The following is a 26,936-nucleotide window of genomic DNA, read 5'->3' as shown; positions in this document are numbered from 1 at the left end:
TATATGTATAATGCATTGCAATAAAACGGGGAGGTTAAAACCCCTTCTGTTTATTGTTAAAAATCGTGAAAACTTTTTTCTTTACGATTTTCTGGTTGGTGGTGGGTTATAAAAGAACTTTGGGGTGATATACAACAGATATATGTTAAATTTCACTTTGCATTTAAGCAGGAAAGCACTAAAAGCACTAAAATAAAAGAACAACATTATTCTGTACATTCGGGTTCTTGCAAACTAACAGGATATAACAACAAGAAAGGAAGCTAACTTCGGCACGCCGAAGTTTGCAAGGGTTTGCAGATTGGTTTTGATGTTTATATTATAGATTTAAATGCTGAAAACACTCACAAAACAGAGTAAATAAACATAAAAAATAAAAACAGCAAATTTATAATTATTTTTCTAAAAATTTATCGAACATTTGTATGGCAGATATATGATATAGTCGTCCGATCCGGACCGTTCCGCCATATATAGCAGTGAGAGTATATTGAAGACTATATGCAAAGATTCATTTAGATAGCTTTAAAACTGAGGGACTAGTTTGCGTAGAAATAGACTGACGGACATGGCTAGATCGACTCGGCTGTTGATGCTGATCAAGAATATATATACTTTATAGGGTCGGAAACGTCTCCTTCACTGCGTTGAAAACTTCTGACTGAAATTATAATACCCTGCAAGGGTATATAAAGGGACAAATATTTTTGAATGTAAAATAAATCTTTTTAAGGGGGTCTTCTCATTCAAAAGCCGTTTTTTGGACCCTTTTTAAAAAAATTCTTATTTGAAAACGCAAAGAATAATTGAAAACTTTTTTTATTTATTGTATTCAAAAATGTTCAAAGTAACTAAAAAAGTTGTTCTTGCCTCGATACGCGGGTTGTTCAAAGAGTAATGAGACTTCAAACTTGGTGGTCGAAAGAAAAGGTGTCGTCCTGGCGGCCACGATTCAGGGTCTCCAGAGCGTCCGAAGTGAAAAAAAACGGGGTTATAATCAGAATAGATGTCATTTTCGGGTGACGGAACAGATTTTTTTTTTAATTTTTTAAACAAAATGGCGGCCATTCAAAAAAAATTTCGATTTCGGCCTTTTTTTTGTAGTTTAGTGTAAAAAAAAAATAGAAAAAAAATTTTTTTTTAATCTGTTCCGTCACCCGAGAATGGTGATAATTTTGCGTCGATTCCACTTTGTTTCATGAAAATCGATTCAGTGTAACTGGAGATATCATGGCCGCCAGTTCGAAAAACGTGGTTTCGAGATAAACGCGTTTGAAGTTTGAAAAAAGTTCATTTTGCATAGACCTTGCTTCACAAAAAAGGCTGTATCTTCGAAAGTATTTCGAATTTCTAAAAATCCTTTTAGCGACATATACACAACATCCCAAGCTATAAATAAATGCAAAAAAAAAATCGAAAAAAAAAGTTGCCCAATGAGAAGACCCCCTTAAATAATGATTATTTTGTTATCATATAATAATACAAATTAATCATTATTTCTATTATTTATTTTACTTTAAAATATACATCATAAGCGAATATATATATATATTTATTTATTATACAAAATGTAAACTAATACTGGGAATAAAGATATAAATTATGAATATTCGTAGATCCAAGGAGTTAGTGTAAAGTTTAGGATATGAACTAATATTAAGAATAAGGATATAAATTATGAAAATTAGTAAACTTAATGCAGTATTGAAATGTTTAAACCAAAAATAAAATGAATATAATATTGTACTTAATCGCACTATTTAATTTAATTTAAAAAAAACACACAGAAAACACCTCTTACAAGTTAATGTAAATATTGGGGTGACTAAACATTTCTGATATAAAAAAATACTTTGCAGCTTAGTTTCGAAAACAAAATTCAAAACGTTGCCTTCGCTGTTTTTCAACATATTTTACTTCTACTTTAAGATATGACCTTTATATATTATTTAAGATCTTAAGATTTAATTTTATGAAAATCGGACGACTATAAAATCAGCTGCATCAGAAACGATCTATTCTATTTTCCAACCTATTTTATTCGGTTTTAATTTTATAAAAATCGAACGACTATATCGTATAGCTGCCATAGGACCGATAGACGGTAGATGTAGGGAAAAGTGTAAAGTTGTGAATGTAAACCTGTAACTGTAAAACTGTAAATATAATAAGTATGGATTAATGTAGTGAAACAATACAAAAACAAATTGTTCTATTACTTTATATTAGTGATGCTGAAAACATCGATGCATCGAGCATGCTATAAAAGATTTGTTATATATTTTTTTGCCTATTTTATAATTTCAAATAAAATGAAAGAGTCCTATGAAAGCATCAATATTGATATAATTTTTAATTATGTCATTTCATATCTAAAAATTAAGAACAATATATATAATTACTACAGTAGCTTGTTTGCAGTTTTTACTCACAAATAAGATAATTTATTACAAAATTCATCGATGAATCGAACATCGGTGTTATTTTTAGCGCTATTTTCCGATGTATTTCGATGTTTTTTTGATACCGATGTTAAGTTATACATCGATGTTTTTTGTCGAACTGCATCACTACTTTGTATACATCTGCTGTTAGTTTTTCTTTTGATTTGACCAAAAGGAATTCATTCTTAATGATCCAATGGCAAACAGCAAGGGTATTCAAACTTCAACGAACCGACGTAAGCTCCCTTATTTGTTTTATTTCGTTTTCGAAAACTTTAAACTAATACTGTAGTTGTATAAGATTTTCCATCTTAAACTTGTTATAGTTGAAAAAATGTTGCCACAAATAAAATTTATAACCAACTTTTTTAATAACCACCAATTCTACTAAGCGGGGGGTATAAAGCATCTGTTGACTAAATATAAGAATGAGGAATTATGCTTTTCCCATATTAACATGTCGATTCGTCTCGAGAATCCACAGCCACCCTGCCTCTATAACGGCAGGGCCATTGGACCGCCGCCATTTTTGTATTCTGGTGAAGCCAAGGCAATCGACCAACCAATCATTGCCTCACCACCATTCTGATTCTGCTTAGCAGAAAAGGAAAGTGTACTTCGAACCCAAGGCACAAAGACCTCATTACTTTATAACTTTACAATCTAAAAACTATGATTTAGACGTATTAGTGATATTTTATTAATTTGGATAATTCCATTTAAAATATTACCGCTTAACAAGACGAGTTAAAGATTAACTCAAATTCCCTTATTAAAATTCCAGAAGATTTATAGTGACAAAATAAATTACAAATTTTCGTTTTCGGAACGCTTTTAAAAAAGTTAAATATTAATTTTAAGGAATAATATATATATTTCTATGGCAGCTACATTATATTGTCGTTCCAAAATTTCCCCTTTTATACTTATTATATTTATTTCAGGATATTATAATTTCATTCAGAAGCTAGTAACGCAGCGAAGAAGTCATTTCCGACCCTATAAATAATCAGCAGCGTCGATTTAGCCATGTATGCAAGAAAAAAAATGTACTCAACTTTTCAAATTTTTATGATGTAAAATTCTCAAAAATAATAAAATATTCTAATTTAAAAATTTGATTTATTATGCATATTAAAAAAAATCCTATAAAAACCAATTCAAAACAGCTCTTAGAATTAACAAAAATATTCATTATTGGCTTTGTTATTATATTTATACCCTTGCAGGGTATTATAATTTCAGTCAGAAGTTTGCAACGCAGTGAAGGAGACGTTTCCGACCCTATAAAGTATATATATTCTTGATCAGCATCAACAGCCGAGTCGATCTAGCCATGTCCGTCTGTCCGTCTGTCCGTCTGTCTGTTTCTACGCAAACTAGTCCCTCAGTTTTAAAGCTATCTGAATGAAACTTTGCATATAGTCTTCTATATGCTCTCACTGCTATATATGTCGGAACGGGCCGGATCGGACGACTATATCATATAGCTGCCATACAAATGTTCGATAAATTTTTAGAAAAAAAATTATAACTTGGCTGTTTTTAAACATTTTTGCATAATTTTTTAGATATGGACATTTTATATTATTTCAAAATTTTGGTAAAAATTTTATGAAAATCGAACGACTATATCTTATAGCTGCCATAGGAACGATCAGGAAATGAATAGGAAAAAAATGATATCTTCGTTGTTTTTCAACGTATTTTTATTTACTCTGAGATATAGGCTTTTTTTATTGTTCTAGAATTTTGGTATTAATTTCATACAAATCGGACAACTATATCTTATAGCTGCCATAGAAGCGATCGGTAAATGTATAAAATATGTAAAGCTGGGAATGTAAAACTGTAACTGTCAAACTGTAAACATAATAAGTATTAGTAAAATGTAATGAAACTCTTTTTTGAGTGTTTTCAGCATTTAAATCTATAATATAAACATCAAAACCAATCTGCAAGGGTATACAAACTTCGGCGTGCCGAAGTTAGCTTCCTTTCTTGTTTTTAGCTTTCATTTTTGCAAAAACTTTAACTTTAACTTTCAACCTTTATATTCTAATTAACCGTTTTCCGTTTCTTCTAAATGTAGTCCCTCAGTTTTAAGCCAAAAAAAAATAAAAATTTGCATGTAGTCTTTTGACTAATTATTGATTAATTAAATATTATATTTTGTATATAAGACTAGATAAGCATAAAATGGTCCCATACCCCGCTGTATCCATTAAATGATTATTGATTAATTAAGCTGAAAATGTTGTGTAATTTGTTTAATTTATTATTTTTGATATTGTTTTTATGCTATGTATGTTACTATATTTTTAATCTGTTCTCCAATTAAAAAAAAAAAAAAACAAATATTTAATCACCCTTCTTAACGCCTTTAGAGTCGTAAAATTCAGGACCAGTTAATTCCTAAGACGTCCTTCCAGCTCCACGCTCCACGTCAGTCCTTGTTTGAGACCTGAGTGTTATACCCATCTTCCCAATATTCCCACCTTTAAAAAAGTATAAGAATCTGGAAGAAGATGAATAAAGCGCCATGTAACTGTATATAAGTACATACAAGCTCTATAACTTCCTTTTCTGCTCTCAGACGAACACAAAAAGGAGCACATGGCACGAAGCACGCATATATATGTAGTACATACTTAGAGCAGCGGAGACGTGGATTCCATGCTGTTTAGTGCCACATCGGAAATTTGCTACATCCTATGAATGATTTTGACCGCTGGAAAACGATATATTTGGCGAGGGAAATTTTTTCATAATTATCACTAAATTGCAGCAAATGCTGAGAAATGTGTTAAAAGTGGGAAATTCATCTTACTTGGCTTTTGATTACTAAACGCTTATTTCCGAGTCCTTTTTCGAATATTTAACGAGACTTTATTCTATGCTTGTATCGTATTTTTATACCCTTGCAGGGTATTATAATTTCAGTCAGAAGTTTGCAACGCAGTGAAGGAGACGTTTCCGACCCTATAAAGTATATATATTCTTGATCAGCATCAACAGCCGAGTCGATATAGCCATGTCCGTCTGTCCGTCTGTCCGTCTGTCTGTCTGTCTGTTTCTACGCAAACTAGTCCCTCAGTTTTAAAGCTATCTGAATGAAACTTTGCATATAGTCTTCTATATGCTCTCACTGCTATATATGTCGGAACGGATCGGACGACTATATCATATAGCTGCCATACAAATGTTCGATATATTTGTAGAAAAAAAATTATATCTTTGCTGTTTTTCAACATTTTTGCACCATTTTTTAGATATGGTCATTTTATATTATTTCAGAATTTTGTTAAAAATTTTATGAAAATCGGACGACTATATGATATAGCTGCCATAGGAACGGTCGAGAAATAAATAGGGAAAAAAATTATTGTTTCGTTGTTTTTCAACGTATTTTTATCTACTCTGAGATATAAGTTTTTTTTATTATTCTAGAATTATGGTATAAATTTCATAAAAATCGGACAACTATATCATATAGCTGCCATATAAACCGATTGGTAGATGTAGAGAAAATGTAAAACTGGGAATGTAAAACTGTAACTGTCAAACTGTAAACATAATAGGTATAGGTAAAATGTAATGAAACTCTGTTTTGTGAGTGTTTTCAGCATCAGCATTAGCTTCCTTTCTTGTTTTTTTTTGTATTTTAAAACAACTTTCTATAGTATTATTTTACGAGCAATTCGGTTAAACGTTTAACTAAACATTTTGCCCTAGACAAGAATTTCAAGAACTAACTAATTTTCTACAAGGTTACCATATGCATTACGTATATATATATATGTATATATATGTATATATATATATACGCAGAGCAACCACATTTTCGCGTACACGATAAGGTGTATGGAAAGATAATGGTGCCGAGTGTGCTTTATACATGCAGGCATCTGCGCATATCTACAGACAAAGCATTACACTTACACACACTCAAGTCGCTTCTATTTTTGTTAGCGCCCCGAATGCCATAGCTACATTTTTTTGCTTAAAAATATTTCCCGGAGTTAAACTTTCTTCAATTTCCCGAGAGCATTTTTTCACCCATTTGCCTTTATTTTTCTCCCTACTCAGTATGCATGCCTTCTTACGACATTTTGGTGTATATAGTGAAGAGCGAGTGTGTGTTTGTGAGCGGAGGATGTTTTTTAATGAAAACACAACCCACACTCCAGAGGCGTCTTGAGTTTCAAAAAGAAACCGGCAGCGATACAACTGTGGTGGAGTTAAGGATGGGGCGGTGTGTGTGCAAGGGTGTGTGGGATGGAAGCTGGGGGAACGGAGGAGGAGATGAAGTAGAGAGAGCCCTACACCCGTATGCCTTGGTTTTATATTTTATGTTGAAAGGGAGAAAGGCAGCAACTTATTTGGAAGGCAAAAGGGGAGGAATATGAAAGGCGCAAGAGGGCTACAAAAAGGCTAAGTAAGTTTTGGAAAAATGAAATGGGAACGCAAAGCTTTTCAGGGTATATAAGATAAAGGAACATTTTCTGTATACCCCCGTGTGCGGGTGGTGTATGCATTAATGTATATATTCGGTGGAATACGTGGTGCTTCAGACAAAGTACAAATACAAATATATATAGTTGGCTGTATCATAAATGTATGGATAAAACTAAACAAAACAAAAAGTACAATTAAAGGTAATACAATTCATTTTTTTATTTTAATCGATTTAGGGATTTCGATGTCGAAATTTATTACCATTTTACTATGTCCATTAGGATTGATCATTATTGATTAAATAAAATTGAAAATCATAAAAATTTTAATTTTAATTTCCAAATTAAATAAAATTTAAGTTTAATTTAAATCGAAGGATACGATTAACCCATATTAAATTTATAGGATGATTATGTAAAATCGATTGTACGGTTCTACGATACAGTATCTAACTGCCAAACTAGAGCTTTTTTATTTTTGGGTATTTATAATAAAAATAACATTTTTAAATAAAAACAAAAAGGAAGCCTAGTTCGGTACCCTTGCAATTTTCCATTGGATCACTATAAATCGAACCATTTTGGTCAAATGAATGGAAAAACTAACAGGAGATAAAGAAAATATGTCTATGTATGTATATATATTAGTTTTGATAAAGGTTAAAGAACATAATTTTTAAATCGCATAAAAGAACTATATTTTAATACAAATAAAAAACAAAGTAATACCAACTTTTATTACATTTACCTATACATATAATATTAACAAATTTACAGTTTTCGTTCAACTTTCCCAGCTTTACACGTTCCTCTACATCCACGGATTGTTTCTATGGCAGCTATAAAATTAGTCATCATATTTTCATAAAGTAAAAACCGAAATTCTAAAATAAAAGAAAATAGTAATATCGCAGATGAATATATGCTGAAAAGCAATGAACTTAAATCTATATCTAAATCTATATGGTATAGTCGTCCTATTTTCAAACAAATAAAACCAGCGAAGTAATAATTGTTTTCTACATATGCTCCAATTTTCCCTATATAAATAATATTTATATGTGTATATATTTCATATGGATGCCATAGAAAAAATCAACCAATTTTTCAAACAAAAAAATGATAACTTCGCTTTTCTCTGCCAGGCATTATAGCCGACTGTTTAGTCATCCAAACACAATGGCCAGAAGACTGACCAGAAGAGGAACAAGACGACGACTACAGAGGGTCACAACCGGAGAGCGACGACTAATTTAATAAACATGTAGACTCTACTACAAATTGTTAGATAATAAGAGATGAGTAGAAAAGAAGTCGAGCAGCCGAAAAAAAATATAAAAAAATAGGAATGATCGGTAAATGTAGGGAATAATTGAAAGCTGTGAACTGGGACTGTAAAACTGTTAATGCAATATGTATAGGTAAATTTAATGAAAGTTGTTATTACTTTGTTGTTGTTCAGAATATATTTATTTTATAAGATATCTCAAATCCAAAATATTGGAATTATGCAACTATATTTTATACCATTTAAAAAATATTTTTTCGCCATTTTATCAAAAACAAATTGTTATACTGCCTACAAATACATATATTTTATCCTGTTACTGTTCCTTTTTATTTGATCAAAAAGGATTCGAATCTCAATGATCCAAACTCCAAGGGTGAACAGACTTCGGCGAGCCGGAGCCCAAATTGTCAAATTATATACCCTTAGTCAGAATCATATTGAACAAGAAAGGAAGCTAACTTCGACACGCCGAAGTTTGTATACCCTTGCAGATATTATTTCATTACATTTTACATATACTCATTATGTTTAGAGTTTGACAGTTACAGCTTTACATTTCCAGTTTTACATTTTCTCTACATCTACCGATCGGTTTATATGGCAGCTATATGATATAGTTGTCCAATTTTCATGAAATTTTTAACAAAATTCTGATATAAAATGGCCATATCTAAAAAATTGTGTAAAAATGTTGAAAAACAGCCAAGTTTTAATTTTTTTTTTTTCTAAAAATGTATCGATAATTTGTATGGGAGCTATATGATATAGTCGTCCGATCCGGCCCGTTCCGCCATATATAGCAGTGAGAGCATATAGAAGACTATATGCAAAGTTTCATTCAGATAGCTTTAAAACTGAGGGACTAGTTTGCGTAGAAACGGACAGACGGACGGACGGACATGGCTAGATCGACTCGGCTGTTGATGCTGATCAAGAGTATATATACTTTATAGGGTCGGAAACGTCTCCTTCACTGCGTTGCAAACTTCTGACTGAAATTATAATACCCTGCAGGGTATAAAAACACCTATTCAAGTGCCCTTATCAAAAGAACACTTTTTTTTATCATATTTGTTTATCGGTACAATGAAAAATTGTATAAAAAATGATTATGTGCAGAGTGTTATTGAGGCATCAAAACTTCCATACCAATAAAAGTAGTTAAAACTAAAAAAAAACTATTGAAAATTTGTATAAAACAAGAAAGGAAGCTAACTTCGGCACGCCGAAGTTTGTATACCCTTGCAGATTGGTTTTCATATTTATATTATAAATTATAATGCCGAAAACAGACACTAAACGGAGTTTCATAACATTTTACCTATACTTATTATGTTTACAGTTTGACAGTTACAGTTTACATTCCCAGCTTTACATTTTCTCTACATCTACGGATCACTTCTATGGCAGCTATATGATATAGTTCTCCGATTTTCATAATATCGTTACCAAAATTCTGAAATAATACTAAATGCTCATGTCTCAAAGTAGATGAAAATACGTTGAAAAACAACGAAGTTATAATTTTTTCTATCGTTTTCCCTATCGTTCCTATGGCAGCTATAAGATATAGTCGTCCGATTTTCATTAAATTTATACCAAAATTTTGAAATAATACCAGAAGCTCATGTTTCAAATTAGATGAAAATACGTTGAAAAACAACGAAGTTATAATTTTTTCTTTTACTTTCCCTATCGTTCCTATGGCAGCTATAAGATATAGTAGTCCGATTTTCATAAAATTTTTACCAAAATTCAGAAATAATATATAATGGCCAAATCTAAAAAATTGTGCAAAAATGTTGAAAAACAGCCAAGTTATAATTTTTTTTCTAAAAATTTATCGAACATTTGTATGGCAGCTATATGATATAGTCGTCCGATCCGGCCCGTTCCGACATATATAGCAGTGAGAGTATATAGAAGACTATATGTAAAGTTTCATTCAGATAGCTTTAAAACTGAGGGACTAGTTTGCGTAGAAACGGACAGACGGACAGACGGACGGACAGACGGACAGACGGACGGACAGACGGACAGACGGACGGACAGACGGACATGGCTAGATCGACTCGGCTGTTGATGCTGATCAAGAATATATATACTTTATAGGGTCGGAAACGTCTCCTTCACTGCGTTGCAAACTTCTGACTGAAATTATAATACCCTGCAAGGGTATAAATATGAGTCTTATTGATATACATAAAATTTGTTGTTGCTGAATTTTGAGTTCATATCGTATTTTAATTTATATGTACAAAATAATAAAAATTAAAATTCGTCCTTTTGTCCTTTTTAAAATAACGCTTGCATACTTTTAGGGGTGGGGCAACACTTATCTAATATGACATTATGTATAGCATACTTCACGGCGACTGTACCGTAAGTTGGTAGTAGGAACTCAAAATGAATGGAACTTTTTATCCCCTTCGAGAAAGCAAATGAAATCCCATTAAAAATTCCATAATAAGCACAAGATGGGGCTGAGGCGAAAGCGTTAAAAAGCGTGGTTCTAAAAAAAGTACGGAGAAACGAGAAACACAGAAAATAGTGGCTGGGCGGGGCTTCGTTTTCAAATATCCAAGCCAATCCCGAGACTGAGTCTGAGAGGAAGGGGAGGCTTGGCCCCCTCTTTGCCGACTTCTACCGTCTCTGCGCGAGTTTTTATTTTTTACTCCAAGAAGCTAAGAGCTTCTTTCAATTTGATTTCCTAAAAAATAAACCATATGTTGCATCCATATATATATATATAATTATATGAAATATTCTATAGCGCCCTAATCTTTTCATTTTCATACCTTAAAAAACATAAAAAAAGACATAAATAAAACCATTTATTTTAATCCTTTCGTTTTCAATCAATTGTTTTAAAACTTATATTTTTATTTTCTTTCTTAAACAATATAAATATTTTGTATAATAGGGAAAAGCTTTTGTGGTTCGAAACTATGACTTTTTATGAAAGCTATAAAAATTTCACCTACAGGACCAGTGGTAGGTTTGGGTATAGTACACCACTCCTGCCGAAGTGGTGAAATCGAACTAACTCTTGAATTTTCGATATCGAAAGTTTAAAGAATATTTTCAATAAATTTCTATTAATTAGTTTTTTGGCATAATTAATGATTAATTTTGTTACTCTTTTACAGAGATACTTTTCGGGCCCCATTTATATTCGATTCACGTCCGCTAATATAAAATGCTAATACTACATATGCTCACATATACTAAATATTCGATGTGGGTGTTTATACTTTGTAAGGTTTCACAAATCTCTGCATTCGTTTCTTGCACGATGAAGGAAACTTTTAAAAGACTCCCTCGAATTAGGGTGGGGTTTTCTATTTCCCTGGCTTTTCTTTGCCTGCTCCATGCTTAGCTTTCATGCCTTGAACTTCTGCTCTTGCTCTTTCCAGTTTGTTTTCCTTGTGACAGCAGCATGGCGGCTGCTGCGCCGCTGTTTAACATAATGAGGGTGCTCTTTATGTATGTATTAACTGCCACATACTCAGAAACTTATGTGCAGTCTTACACATATGTGTGTAAGTGTACATGGCCCAGGGTTGATGTTGATTGCTTAGCGTTCTCTTCTTGTGCATATATATTACTGGGTGAGTTAAGTACTCCCACTCCCTCTCCCTCCCTTAAAATATGTCTTCTAACTTTCTTCGGGACTAGAAAATATCGTGCTAATTTCGCAGACTGATGCTTTTTAATTGATTTTTCCCTTGCTTTCTCTCTTCAAGACAATACTTTTAGCTTAAAATACATATTACATTTTTTGTAAATTCATTCTATTTATACATTTTACCGGCTGTTTACCCTCTTTAAGACCTTATATTCCTGCCGCCATCCCAATTTCTAAAGTTTACACGACTTCAACACACATTCTGTTTCGGTGTGTGTTTTTTCCAGTCGGTGTAGCAAGAAAAAGGAAAGGAAAACTAACCCCTAACCTAACCAAGTGAAAACCCCGCCCAGCCTCTACCCTATTTCTACCTCCTATCAGCGTATTCGTGATGTTTTATAAAACGGCGCCGTGCGCGACACGCTGCGAGACCACGCCCCTTGTAGCCGGCAACAAGAATTTTCGTTGGCGTGCCGAAGAAAAATATATCTATTTAGCTGTTCTTATTTTACATACATAGCGAAAATCCACGAAGTTTCTTGGAGAAATTACGTTTAGTTATTAGCGAAAAGAGAAAAAATAATATACTTGGGCATGGGCACAACTTTGATAAATTTCAGACTTGAGACCAAATGTCTTTGATAGACAGTGCCTAGCAATTCTGTTTTGAGTGAAGGGGCGTGGGGGAGAGTAAATGGTTAAATTTTATTGTTCAAAATGATAAATAAATTGTGAACGCAGTATACACATATATTTCTTTACTGCTTTTTATACCCTTGCAGGGTATTATAATTTCAGTCAGAAGTTTGCAACGCAGTGAAGGAGACCTTTCCGACCCTATAAAGTATATATATTCTTGATCAGCATCAACAGCCGAGTCGATCTAGCCATGTCCGTCCGTCCGTCTGTCCGTTTCTACGCAAACTAGTCCCTCAGTTTTAAAGCTATCTGAATGAAACTTTGCATATAGTCTTCTATATGCTCTCACTGCTATATATGTCGGAACGGTCAGGATCGGACGACTATATCATATAGCTGCCATACAAATGTTCGATATATTTTTAGAAAAAAAATTATAACTTTGCTGTTTTTCAACATTTTTGCACCATTTTTTAGATATGACCATTTAATAATATTTCAGAATTTCGATAAAAATTTCATGAAAATCGGACGACTATATCTTATAGCTGCCATAGGAACAATCGGGAAATTAATAGAAAAGAAATTATAACTCCGTTGTTTTTCAACGTATTTTGATCTACTCCGGGATATAAGCTTATTTTATTATTCTAGAATTTTGATATAAATTTCATAAAAATCAGACAACTATATCTTATAGCTGCCATAGAAGCGATCGGTAAATGTAGGCAAAATGTAAAGCTGGAAATGCAAAACTGTAACTGTCAAACTGTAAACATAATAAGTATAGGTAAAATGTAATGGAATAATATCTGCAAGGGTATACAAACTTCGGCGTGCCGAAGTTAGCTTCCTTTCTTGTTATGTTATAATTCTTTTTTTCTTCCTAATATCGATTTCAAATATTTTTCTAGGTTTCGTAGTTTGTAGCTTAGAGAGAGATAAAGGGAGAACGATACTTTTTTTTAAGATCCCTTTCGGGATAAAAAATGTCAAGTTAATTTGATTTTAATAAGGTTTCTATATTTAGTTTAAGTAATTTAATAACCTTTTTTAGCTCTATAATTACAGATTTAAATAAAAACACAAAGTTTAAGAAGGATTTAAGGATTTTTCGTATCAACTAAGGTCGGTCTAGTTAGGATTAAGATTTTTTTTTAGTTTTTCATAAAATAATTATTCGATTTATTTGGCTGGTAATTTAAGGTATTTAAGTAATCGTGGGTCAACCTGCATTTTTTTACATTAAAACTGATTTTGGATTGATTTGAATGCAAAATTGTTTTGGTTTAGTGCAGGAATGTTTTCTGTATATGTATTTATGTATTGAATGAATCTTTGCAAATAGTCCTCTCACTATTTCAGGTAGTGTCTATCTCCATATCTTATGGCTGATCGGAAAATATGTACAGCCTTGTTATCAACATATTTCCACATAATTTTAATGATTTCTCATTTACGGATTTTCCCCACAGTGAACTTTAAAAAGGTAGGGGAAACAAGCAAGGAATCTAATTTCTGCTAGCCGAAGTTTGTGTACCCTTGCAGTTTGCAATCGGAATTTTATGAATAAAATCCTTTTTGGTCAAATAAAGAGGAAAAGTAACATACAAAATATATATGTATATTTATAGACAGCACGTAACAACTTCTTTTGATTTGATTTTATTTTGCCTTCCTAAACGTATAAATTAGGGCGATAGTCAGAGTTACACTAAATTCAGTCATAAAGCTTAAAGCTTAAACTTAAACAAAATTTGTGCACATGATATTCTTAGTCTAACAATTAAAATTTGTATTTTTATTTGTATATTTATGTAATTAATTTAACTTACAAAAACATGTTTTTAATCGTACATTCACAGCTTTTAATTATTCCCTATATCTACCGATCGCTCCTATGGCAGCTATATGATAATGTGTAGTCGTCCGATTCTAATTAAATTAAACCAAAATTCGGAATAATACAAAATGACCATATATCAAAGAATCTGAAAATTTGTTGATAAACAGCAAAGTTATAGTTTTTTTTTTAATGTATCGATCCTTTCAATGCAGCTATATAGTAATGTCGTCCGATCCGGCCCGTTCCGACATATGTATATAGCAGTGAGAGTAGTCAGAACACTATGTGCTTAGTTTAATTCAGATAGCTTCAAAACTGAGGGACTAGTTTGCGTTGAAACGGACAGACGGTCGGACAGTCGGGCGGACAGACAGACGGACAGACGCTCATGGCTATATCGACTCGGCTGTTGATGCTGTGTCTCCTGCAAACTTCTGACTAAAATAATACTACCATGCAAGGGTATGAGAAGTATACTAACAAATGTTCTTAAAATTTTATTGTTATACCTGCAGGGGTATATAAACTTATGCTTGCCAAAGTTAGGCTCCTTCTCTTGTTTCTTTCTATTCTAAAAGTCATTCTGAGAAAACTTCAACTCCGAACATTATCACATTCGCTGAATCGGAAATAACACCAAAAAGTAAGACATTTTTAAATACCGATCTCCAGCCTAAATGGGCATCTAGCTCTTGCCAGGGGTATTATTGGTCCAAGTGTTTTTTGTATTTTGTATTTTTTTTTTTTGTATTATTATTATTATTATATTAATGTTTTAATTGGGTTTGTTTCCATTATCCTAGTAATGTTAGAACCTAAGCAGTTATTATAAAAAGGAAATATACTCATTTGTATAATATTTTTCGCCAAACAATACAAAATTCGCGTTTCTCGAAATATTTTTTAGAATATGCCAGATTCAGTCAATGCCTATTTTAGCCATATCTGCCAGAGGATTTTTTTTTTTTTTTTTTTTTTAGGCTTTGCTTTTATTTATTGAATCTTCTCATTTATGAGACTAACAATAAGTGTATCAAATCTTACAATACTACCTAACTAGCAGTCATGAGACTGGTACTGAGTAAATGGCCCTGACTAATTATGGCTGGGTTGGATGGTCGTTACGTAGTAGGCGGCTTCTTCTGGAAACTCGTATCAAGTCCCTTGCTAAGGGATTTGGATGGGTGGAGAGTTTTTCCTTGTAGGATGCTTTTTGTTTTTCTATTTCGTTCTTAACTGCTGGAATGCCGAGATCCCTGTGAATGTGTTCGTTGCGAATATACCATGGTGCCCCAGTGATAGTTCTCAGGATTTTTGATTGGGCGCGCTGTATGATGTGTAGATTTTATGTAAATGCAATACAAAACTACATTAAATTGTTGTTTCCCAACAAAATGCCCGTAACCACTGAGATTTGTCTACAATTTAAAAGCATTGTTTCAAAATTAATTAATTAATTTGACTCTTTGAGGTGCAGTAAATTCAATACGATTTATTTATCTTAAAATCCTTGAGATATTGTCTTTTGAATTTATATCTATGTTTTTTCATATATATTGTCACATTCGACACACTCAGAAATATATGAAAAAATATCTATATAAATTCAAGATACGATATTTCAGAGACAACAATAATTTTTTCAAATAGGAAATACTAAAATTTTAGGGCAAATAAAATTCTTTAGGATGCTTAGCTTTCCTACCTTTTAATTTTTCCGTCGTTCCATTTCTATTTGCATAATATAGGCGACCTTATATAGTAGACTAGCGGCCAGTCCAAACAAACAAATATTTCGGCTGATGATGGTGATCAAGAACATATGTATATACTTTATAGGGTCGGAAATGTCTCCTTAACTGCGTTGCAAACTTGTAACAAAAAAACTCCCTGGATATAAAAGTAAGCGGAGTATGTGTGATTATTATCAAAAGAATTTTGTTTATTCTAGTAGTTATTTGATATCATAAAAGAAAACCTTTTCCAGACGCGTACAACATATCAATCGCTTAATTATTTCAATTTATGACAAACCCCATTAAATTCTGCGTTCTATAACTATGAGCTAAAGTTCTATTACACGTCCTAGTTGCTCTCTGTGCAATAAGCCACTGCGAGCGTTCGCAGCTAGATTTAGATTTTCAGATTTCTTTATAATAGTAGTATGATCGAAGGAAACCTACGTTGAAGGTTCCATTCAAAAGGACTAGGCATTGATAATGAGTTCTTACAATTTGATAAAAATGTATCTAATTGGCAATAGTGATACGACCTACATAACACTGTCTGACGACTGACCAACTCTATGTGGTTTCATACTAAGGACGTCGCCTAAAGGAGTTAAAGCTGATTAGGCACCGGACTCTTTTACTGGCATAAGAGCGGACTCCGGGTACTCTTGCTTATTAGTTCTTAGTACTGACTAGTTGCAGGCGTCATGGCGCATGCACCGCCAAGATAGTCAACCGGACCTCATACTCATTCTTTACTCAGCATTTGTATTCTCTCCCTTTTCCTAGTGGTAATGTCATCTCTCCTCTGCTTTTGTGCTCTCTCCCCCTTTTCCTAGTGGTCATCTCATCTCTCCTTTGCCAAGTGTCCTTGAACCTGTACCAAAAATTGCAGTACAAAGACAAAACAAACGCATTAAATATACGCAACACATACTTTACTTTTCAATTTGATCAAAATACAACATTATTATTTGAATAACTGAATTGAAAGTGAAGAAGCTATCGGAAAATAAGTGGAAAAATAATTAAATAGAAAAATATTATGAAAGACGAGAACTTTTGCCTGAATTTTTTAAGGTATTAACCTTTCTTGTCTTGTGCGAACAAGATTCCGTGAGAAAGTGAGTCGCAAGGGGTGGTTTGGTGTCTGGGTCCGAAGGCACCTTCACCCTTCTGAAGACCAGCGGTCAGTACTTGGACTTTTTCTGTGTTTTATTTTCCTTTTTGTTGTCCAAGAAAAGAAGTACAATTTGGTGAGAAAAACTTCTGGAAAGACAGGTTTTAAGGAAGGAAAGGTAATCTTGACATCCTCAAACTGGTCTGTATTCGGAGCATTTTACAATTAATCAAGACAGCTTAAATCTAGATTTCTAGAAAGGAAGGAAAGCACCCCTCAAAGACTGCGTAAAAAGTTGGCATGGTAATCGCGAGAATTTTCGCTGATGTTGATGGAGGGGGTGTGTAAAACTGAAACAGAGTACATATAGGTAGGCATACTCCAAGCCAATAGAAAGCAAGTGTAGGAACGAAGAGGGTATGCGTTTTCTTTTTGTTGACTTGCCATTGGGCGAACACAGAATACAACGGTTTAGTCTTCTCCTATACTCGTTGTACCAATTTATAAGAAAAAAAACGAAATCATATTTTGCAAAACGTCTATTTAAAGTCTCCACACAGATTATTACTTTTTATTTCTGTTACTGTAGGCGGCAGTCCACGAAGGTGTGATGCACAAGGACTTCTATATAGAGCCAAAGACTTGACAGTGTAGTACGATAGCCTTATCAGAAACTGCATACTAAGCATATTATTTTACGAAAAATAGACTGGTTGAAGCCGCTGGTAACAAATGTGACAAAAGTATAATGATCTTGTATAATAGCTATCAATACGCCCCGAGCGACACCTCAGTTCAATACCAATCCGATATTCCGATAAAAAGATATTTTAATAAAGAAGCTTGTTAGAAACAAGAGAGAAGACAAACATCGGAACGTTGAAGTTTGTATACCCCTGCAGTTTTCAATTGGATCATTAAGAGTCAAGCCATTTTCGTAAATGAAAAGAAAAACTAACAAGAGATATAAATAAAATATATATATGTGTATTGCATATAACAATTTGTTTTTTTAGAAAGTTTTTAAAGCATATTTTTTAAATCTAATAAAATAACAATACTTTGGATTTGATATATCTTGTATGCAACATTGAGTACAATTTTAATCATTAATCGCTTCACTCTGAAAGAACGCGCTGAAATGGTGAAGCTTTACACTGAAAATAGTTCAGTTGACTCAAAAAACGCTAAAAGGCGATATTGATTGGCCACCTAGATCTCCATATTGGACGCTTCCGGACTTCTCAAACCATTGACGAGCTCAAGGCAAATATTCGTGCAGAAATCATCGCTATACCACCTGAGATGCTAGAAAAAGTGATGGAAATGCAGCAAAAAGAGCACATTTTGTGTATCCAATAATGGCGGCACCTTGATTGATGTTGTTTTCAAAAATTAGTCTGAAGAAATTGTACAGAACTAAATTAAATAAAAATATCGCATACTTGTTACAGCTACAGTTTTACATTCCCCGTTTTGCATTTTCTCTACATCTCCCGATCGTTTCTATTGCTGCTTTATGATATAGTTGTCTGATTTTCATAATATTTATACCAAAATTCTGTAATATTAAAAAAGGCTCATATCTCAAAGTAGATAAAACAACTAAGTTATACCCTTGCAGGCTATTATAATTTCAGTCAGAAATTTGCAACGCAATGAAGGAGAAATTTCTGACCCTATAAAGTATATATTCTTGATCCGTCTGTCCACCTAGTCACTCAGTTTTAAAGCTATCTAAATGAAACTTTGCATATAGTCTTCTATATACATACTCTCACTGCTATGTCGGAACGGGCCGGATCGGACGGCTATATCATATAGCTACCATTCAAATGATCGACAATTTTTCAGAAAAAAAATTATAACTTGGCTGTTTTTCAACATCTCCCTAACTGCGTTGCAAACTTCTGACTGAAATTATAAAACCCTGCAAGGGTATAAAAATATGAAAATATGTTATGAACAACAAAGGTATACTTTTTTTTAAACATTTTCCGATTGTTTCTATTGCAGCAATATAATATTAATATAGCCGGCCGATCCCAACCTTTCCGACTTATATAGCAGTGATAATAGTCACAAGACTTTCAGATTAAAAGAAATAATTCCTTCACAACAATATATAAGAAAAAGAAAAACATAATCTAATATTGCGTAGCATTAAATTTGTTTTTATTTTAGTTTATGTTAAGCTTACTCGATATAAATCTAGAATCTTTGGGATTAAATCTTCACTCTTTTGAATCATAAATTTGAATGCTAAAATTCTTGAATAAAGAACAAAAATCTTTGCGTCACGATTCTGTGCCCAAAATTGTTTTTTTTATCAGTGTAAATTTATACATATATAGGTAGGTATAGGTATAGGTATATATTATTATAATTTATATTATAATAGATATTTAAAACCTAAGATATAGCTTTTTAAATGATTTTTTAATGCTTTTATCAAAAGAAAATCAATTTATGTATAAATATAAACCTTGTGTATATTTACTAGCTTCCTTTGTTGTTTACTTTATCTATTACTTTTTTAATTAATATTAGTTATTTAATACATTTGATTTGATAACGTGTCAAAGTTGTAGCAGAACTACTTAATATTTATATTCCCCCCTAAAAATTAATCTAACCGAAAGGCCCTTGAAGATGGCTGTTAAAGTTAACATTATTTCTTCAAGTTAGTATTAGTATTAAATAGTTTTTGTGGAGTTGTGGAGCATTAATTAAGTGAATCATCTTTAGAAGAGACAGGAATGACGCGACTTTTTCACTCTCCACCCATCGCAAAGCCCACTCCGTTGCCGCGTCGCGTCTCTTAAAGACCAACTCCAAGGACTTGACTCCAAAATGTAAAAGGCGCAGCGCGAAATCCAGTCGACCAATCAAAATATCGCTGCCCGCCTTCTTCTTCGGCGCTTCGCTGGAGGAAGTCTCGAATGATTTTCCTTTTGGCTTAGGTAATACCTCCGCCGCGTCATTTCTTTGAATGTGTGTATGTGTACATAAGGGCGAGACACGCATCCACTGACGCTCCTGTGTGCGTGGCTGCTTAAATGTATGCACAAATCCAGTATGTACGAGAAACAATTATGAGGGAAATCTCGCGACTTTGAGGTTTGTGCGCAGGCAGGCAAACTTTCTTGCCAGAAATAATTTTTTCAAATGTGGGAAAAAAAACTAAAAACATATGTACATATAACAATAGCTTTCACAGCACAACTGTACTCTTCGAGCTCGAACGAAGATTAGGAAAATTTAGGAAACGACAAAGTTTCTTTAATAACTGTAAAAGTAAGCTTGGGTCTATATTTGTTGGGATGTTGAATTTTAAGTACAAAGTTTTAGCTGGTTTTTTAATTGGAAACATACATACATTACACAAAACATAGAAGCATTTCATTTTAAAATGTAAGTTTTTCCCTTTGCATTTAGTTGTTATTTATTGAGCGTTAGATGAAATATCTGGAAGTACTCGTTCATATCTGGAAGTACAGAATCACAAACTATGAATACCTTAGAAAAATTAATATATATGTGCAAATTTTGTTTTTAATATTACTGTACTTCTAATAGCGATAGATTTATTTTCAGTATACACAACTTTTGTCATATACATATGCACATATGTATATGTACATAAATGTGTTATTATATCCCAATAATAGAATAACTAAGAACGCAAGAGCTGCGTTTAATAGCAAGTTGATATACGTAATATGTTAGGTGGCAGATTGTTGAAATAATTTAAGGCTCTAGAAATGGGCTCATTTAAGGCATTGAAAAATGTATAAAACTTAGCAATGCAGGATAATCGATTTTGCTTGAAATTATGTCGAAAAGATGACAAGTACACAAGACGACATTTAGCGGAATAGGAGGGAACGGGTTCATGGAACTTAAAAGAATTAAGGGCAAAACACAGAAACTTTTTCTGAATACGTTCGAGGCGATAAAAGAGTATGGATCCATTGGGTCCCAGCTTAGACCTCACAAAAGAATATTTTACAATGAAAACGTCATATGTGCATGGGTAGGTAGGTTGGCGAATACTTTGAGCTTTCTGATCGCTTGATCGATATAGTGACGAGGCCTTTGAATGTAATTCAGAGTCCGATAAACTTAGCGAACAAGAATTTAGTAAATCTTTTTTTACGAAAATGAAAAAGTTATTTATTATAAAAAATATCAGCAGTTCGGTTGAAAATTCAGCAGATGCGACAGCAGAGAGAACCATAACGAAAGCTGAAAATTAAAAAAGCAGGAAGACGCAAAACTTGCAATAATCAAAATAAATATAATTTTAAAAAATAAATACTATAATAAAGAACCAGCTAAGCGGGGCTATCAACCCATCTTACTTGAATTTACACCAAAACCATGAGTCTATAACCTAACACAGTAATTTCACAAAAATTTGTATATACAAAAATTGTCCCTAAATTTAAAACAACAAATTTATTTAGTGTTAAAAGGTAAAGCAAAATACTAAACTGGTTTTAAATTAAAAACAAGAAAGGAAGCTAACTTCGGCACGGCGAAGTTTGTATACCCTTGCAGATTGGTTTTGATATTTATACCCTTGCAGGGTATTATAATTTCAGTCAGAAGTTTGCAACGCAGTGGAGGAGACCTTTCCGACCCTATAAAGTATATATATTCTTGATCTCGATCTAGCCATGTCCGTCTGTCCGTCCGTCCGTCTGTCCGTTGTCCGTCCGTCCGTCCGTCTGTCCGTTTCTACGCAAACTAGTCGCTCAGTCTTAAAGCTATCTGAATGAAACTTTGCATATGGACATTTCCACAGAAATGTTAACCGCGGCCAAAAGACTAAAACTTCTCTAAAATGTTTTTTTTTCAAACATAGTAACATTAGAAAAAGGTGAATTGATTAAATTTGAAGGGCTTTATCATATTCTAAAACAAATTTCGAAATATTCGAATGCATATTCGCGCAAACACGATTTTTCATTATTTTGATGAAAAACATCATAAAACATTTTTATAATTACATCCAAACCAAGGCATTATGATTTGACTGTTGTTTACTAACATCACAAGAAGAATGCAAAAAGTCGAAATAAAATGGATATATGCTCTTCTAATTTACTTAAATAGTAAAAAATTACATGGAAAGTATGATGATAAAAACTGTCGCGTGCGACACCTTATTAAATTTAAATAAAAAAATAAACTAAGCTAAATTTCTGATTGTAAATAAAAGCATATGAAAATGACATTATCGCATAACATTGAAAAATTTGTTTCATTAAAATATTCCCAGCCGTTTCGCTAAAATCAGTGTTTAAACAGCTCGCCGCGTTAAGTGACTTTTGTTTTTGTCGCGTGCGAACCCTTCAATTTTTTTTAAATTTCTTAAATTTGAGCATACACTCAAAATCAACACTAACACCAATTATAGCCCTAGGCAAGAGCTATAAGTTACTATTTTTAAAAGAAATAAAAATAAAATGTACCATACTTTTTGCTTTGAATGCGTACGAATGTCGCGTGCGACATCATGGAAATGCACATATACAGGCCTGCTCCGGTAATCGAAAGCGGCAAGAATTTTTCGTTTTCGTTTTTGAAAACGAGAAATTGGTGCTCCGGTAATCGAAATCGAAAGATTTTTTCGATTTGAAAAACGGGCACCTTTTTCTGGCCGGAATGAAAAGTAAATGGCTTTTTTTAAATGAAATCAGATCTTATTTACAAAAGGAAAAAAATAGTTTACTCAGTGGTCTATTGATGTTTATTCCACACCACCACAAGATCATTCTGGCACTTAGTTATTTTATAAAAAATTTATTTCTGACCCCTCCTCAGATTTGACAACAAAATTTTTGCCGTGTTCAACCAGTTTTCTCGGTTTGGCGATAGGTCGATAAGTTCACCGCAAAAAGTTATCGCCAAGGTTGCCATATTGTTGGTGGAACGAAACATCCAGTTAAAAATACTTATAAAATATAAATGAATACATTAATAACTTTAAAGGACCGCCAAAATGGTTGTTTATAAATAATGCTATTTAATGTGATTACTTAAATGGTCCAAATTAACCAAATAATTATTTAAGACCACCGGAATTAGAACTGTGAAAAGTGTGGCAGCATCTTAGGTGCCTGGATTTGCTTAATTCTACCATTTTTTTGCCTTTTTCTGGCTTAGAAAAGGGGCAATTGTAAATATAATAGGCAGTACTTTACGTTGTTTGCTTATTACCAACAACACAAGTTAGCTGCTTGAGCAGTGAGAAACAATGAGAAAACGAAACATCCGATAGCAGAAATTTGCCGAAAACCGGAGCAGCTAAAAACGAAAACGGTTCGTTTTCGCCCAAAACGAAATCGAAAAAATTTTACGATTACCGGAGCAGGCCTGATTATTCCAGAATTTTGTTAAAATTTTATGAAAATCGGACGACTATATCTTATAGCTGCCACAAGAACGATCGGAAAATGAATAGGAAAAAAAATTATAGCTTCGTTGTTTTTCAATGTATTTTCATCTAATTTGAGACATGAGCTTTTAGTATTATTTCAGAATTTTGTTAGAAATTTTATGAAAATCGGACAACTATATCATATAGCTGCCATAGAAGCGATCGGTAGATGTAGAGAAAATGTAAAGCTTGGAATGTAAAACTGTAACAGTCAAACTGTAAACATAATAAGTATAGGTAAAATGTAATGAAACTCTGTTTTGTGTGTGTTTTCTGCATTATAATTTATAATATAAATATCAAAACCAATTTGCAAGGGTATAAAAACTTTGGTGTGCCGAAGTTAGCTTCCTTTCTTGTTTCTCTTTATTTTCCGATCTTTCTTATCGCAGCTATATAATGAAGTAGCCCGATTTTATACCGAAAATCTTAAATAATACAAAGTGGCCACTTCTGGGAAAATATTAAAAAAAACGACAAACTTACCTATAATCTTTTCTTTTTTTTTTTCCTAATTATAGTTACCAATCAGTGGTACGTGCCAGTGTTGAAAGGAGATGTACCCAACGGGTGTGCAGCCTATGGCTTTGTTGTAGAAGGAACTCGCATGTTTGTCTTTGGCGGAATGATTGAATATGGAAAATATTCAAACGATTTGTACGAGCTGCAGGCCACGAAGTGGGAATGGCGAAAAATGTATCCTGAGTCTCCCGATGGTGGTGGCATGTCGCCATGTCCACGTTTGGGTCACAGTTATACCATGGTTGGCGACAAGATCTTTCTATTTGGTGGATTGGCAAATGAATCGGATGATCCAAAAAATAATATACCCAAGTAAGTCTGAAATTTAGGAATTTACAATTCAATGGTATATATATTTTTTTTTTTTGTGTTTTTAATAGATACCTGAACGATCTGTATATACTAGACACCCGTGGCGTTCACAGTCACAATGGAAAGTGGATAGTTCCAAAAACCTTTGGCGATAGTCCCCCACCCAGGGAGTCACACACTGGTATAGCCTTTACAAGCAAAGCGAACGGTAACTTGAATCTATTGATTTATGGCGGTATGAGCGGCTGCCGTTTGGGAGATTTGTGGTTATTGGAAACAGGTGAGTCTTTTAAAAACAGTCCTAGCGTTCCAAAAAAAATTAATATTCCTTACTTTCTAGAGTCCATGACTTGGGCAAAGCCGCGAACTCTGGGACAAGCACCATTACCACGTTCTCTGCATAGCTCAACAATGATTGCAAACAAAATGTATGTGTTTGGAGGCTGGGTTCCATTGGTGATAAATGAATCCAAGTCAACGACAGAGCGAGAATGGAAGTGTACAAACACTTTGGCTGTTCTAGATTTGGGTAAGAAATGCTATTTATTTATTTTACTATTATTATTATATTTTTTTAAGGATCAAGTGGTTAATCGAATTGATCGACCTCTCTTTCCTCCTCTTTTACACAAACTAGTTTCTCAGTTTCTCAGTATTATATCCTAACGGTCAATTTTTTAGCTGCACTAGAATGTGAATCAAAAGTCCGAAATGATCTATCGACAAAAATATCGGGCAATATGTCATATAAAGACTTTTTTAAACTTTAATAAATTTAATTTTTAAATATTTAAGGGGGTCTTCTCATTGGGCAACTTTTTTTTTCGATTTTTTTTTTTTTGCATTTATTTATAGCTTGGGATGGTGTGTATATGTCCCCAAAAGGATTTTTAGAAATTCGAAATACTTTAGAAGATACAGCCTTTTTTGTGAAGCAAGTTCTTCGCAAAATGAGCTTTTTTCAAACTTCAAACGCGTTTATCTCGAAACCACGTTTTTCGAACTGGCGGCCATGATATCTCCAGTTCAACTGAACCGATTTTCATGAAACAAAGTGGAGTCGACGCAGAATTGTCACCATTCTCGGGTGACGGAACAGATTTTTTTTTAAATTTTTTTTTTTACACTAAACTACAAAAAAAAAGCCCAAAATCGAAATTTTTTTTTGAATGGCCCCATTTTGTTTAAAAAAATTTAAAAAAAAATCTGTTCCGTCACCCGAAAATGACATCAATTCTGATTAAAACTCCGTTTTTATTTTTCATTTCGGACGCTCTGGAGACCCTGAATCGTGGCCGCCAGGACGACACCTTTTTTTTCGACCACCAAGTTTGAAGTCTCATTACTCTTTGAACAACCCTCGTATCGAGGCAAGAACAACTTTTTTAGTTACTTTGAACATTTTTGATTACAATAAACAAAAAAAGTTTTCAATTATTCTTTGCGTTTTCAAATAAGAATTTTTTTAAAAAGGGTCCAAAAAACGGCTTTTGAATGAGAAGACCCCCTTAAGCTACTTCGGTTTTCGTAATATTTTTTTCGATTACGTTTGGTCAAAATCGTACGATTTTGTTTTAGCTGCATCGGTTTTCGACAAATTTATGCTTTGTTTTCTCATTGTTTTAATTTTACAAAAGATCGATTTTGGCAATTGTTCGTATTCAAGATAATTACAAAAATGTAAGGCATTCGCTCCCGACCCTACAGAAATAACTTTTAGTTCAGCCGCTGATTTCGGCAAAACGTAATGAAAGATTTTAATGCGATAATTTTTAATGTATTATGCATATTTTTATCTTAGTAATGTATTTGTTTTAGCCTAAAAATATTCAGCGTTCTTTTTTTAAATTTTCTTTTAATCCCTTTCGCTATATTTTATTTACCGTACTTTTTATGTTGTTTAATTTTTAGGTAAATTAAAAAATATATATACAGGCCTATTCTAGTTTCCACTCGGAAATAAATTCTATAACATTTGCGAATTTCCCTTGGTGATTTAAAGAAATTTTGTTAAATTTCACTTAAATTTCCAAATAATTTCAGGTGGCCGCTCTCAACAAAAAGTTTGCTTTGTCTAAGATTTGGTAATAAGGGGCTGATCAAATTATGGCCCGCTGTAGTCTTTAACTCATAGATTAAATTAATAAATTAAAAAACTAATTAAATTAATAAAATCGAAGGAATAAGAATTTACGGCTGAAAATAAACCATTATTTGTAAATATTTGTAATTGCAATCAGCTTTTCTGGTGGCAAAATGATTGAAAGTATAGTTGCCGAGGTTGTAGGAAAAATTCCTTTCACATAACATTTAGTTCAGTTTGTAGATTGAATGTGCTGGTGTTTTAAACAAAAACACTTTTAATATACTAATAGCCTATCTTCTAATTGTAAAACAACATAAAAAGTATTTATTTGAAAATAATCTTAAATATATGCTTTTTTTTTGAACGCTCACAACCCTTAAATGGTCCGATTCGGGGGCGACCGATTTGCAATA

The 26,936-nt window shown here is 33.0% G+C and overlaps 1 protein-coding gene across 1 annotated transcript; it reads left to right on the top strand.

Annotated features, from left to right (window-relative positions):
- The first annotated feature begins 2,901 nt into the window (after window positions 1–2,901).
- On the top strand, window positions 2,902–26,515 carry LOC121502839 (host cell factor-like). Its single transcript, XM_070287645.1, has 6 exons — window positions 2,902–2,983; window positions 17,198–17,224; window positions 24,125–24,437; window positions 24,506–24,717; window positions 24,778–24,966; window positions 26,481–26,515. The coding sequence occupies exons 1-6, from the start codon at window positions 2,902–2,904 to the stop codon at window positions 26,513–26,515; spliced, it is 858 nt and encodes a 285-aa protein (XP_070143746.1).
- The last annotated feature ends 421 nt before the right edge of the window (window positions 26,516–26,936 follow it).

The sequence above is a fragment of the Drosophila kikkawai genome, chromosome 4, assembly GCF_030179895.1.
Source record: "Drosophila kikkawai strain 14028-0561.14 chromosome 4, DkikHiC1v2, whole genome shotgun sequence".
In the NCBI taxonomy this organism is placed as follows: domain Eukaryota; kingdom Metazoa; phylum Arthropoda; class Insecta; order Diptera; family Drosophilidae; genus Drosophila; species Drosophila kikkawai.
The sequence above is the reverse complement of the archived record's forward strand: the minus strand, read 5'-3'. Positions and strand labels throughout refer to the sequence as shown.

Coding starts and splice junctions, on each gene's coding strand:
- LOC121502839 (XM_070287645.1), top strand. CDS start 2,902: ATGTCGATTCGTCTCGAGAATCCACAGCCACCCTGCCTCTATAACGGC. Junction 17,225..24,124: donor CACCCTTCTGAAGACCAGCG/GTCAGTACTTGG, acceptor TCCTAATTATAG/TTACCAATCAGTGGTACGTG. Junction 24,718..24,777: donor TTTGTGGTTATTGGAAACAG/GTGAGTCTTTTA, acceptor CTTACTTTCTAG/AGTCCATGACTTGGGCAAAG.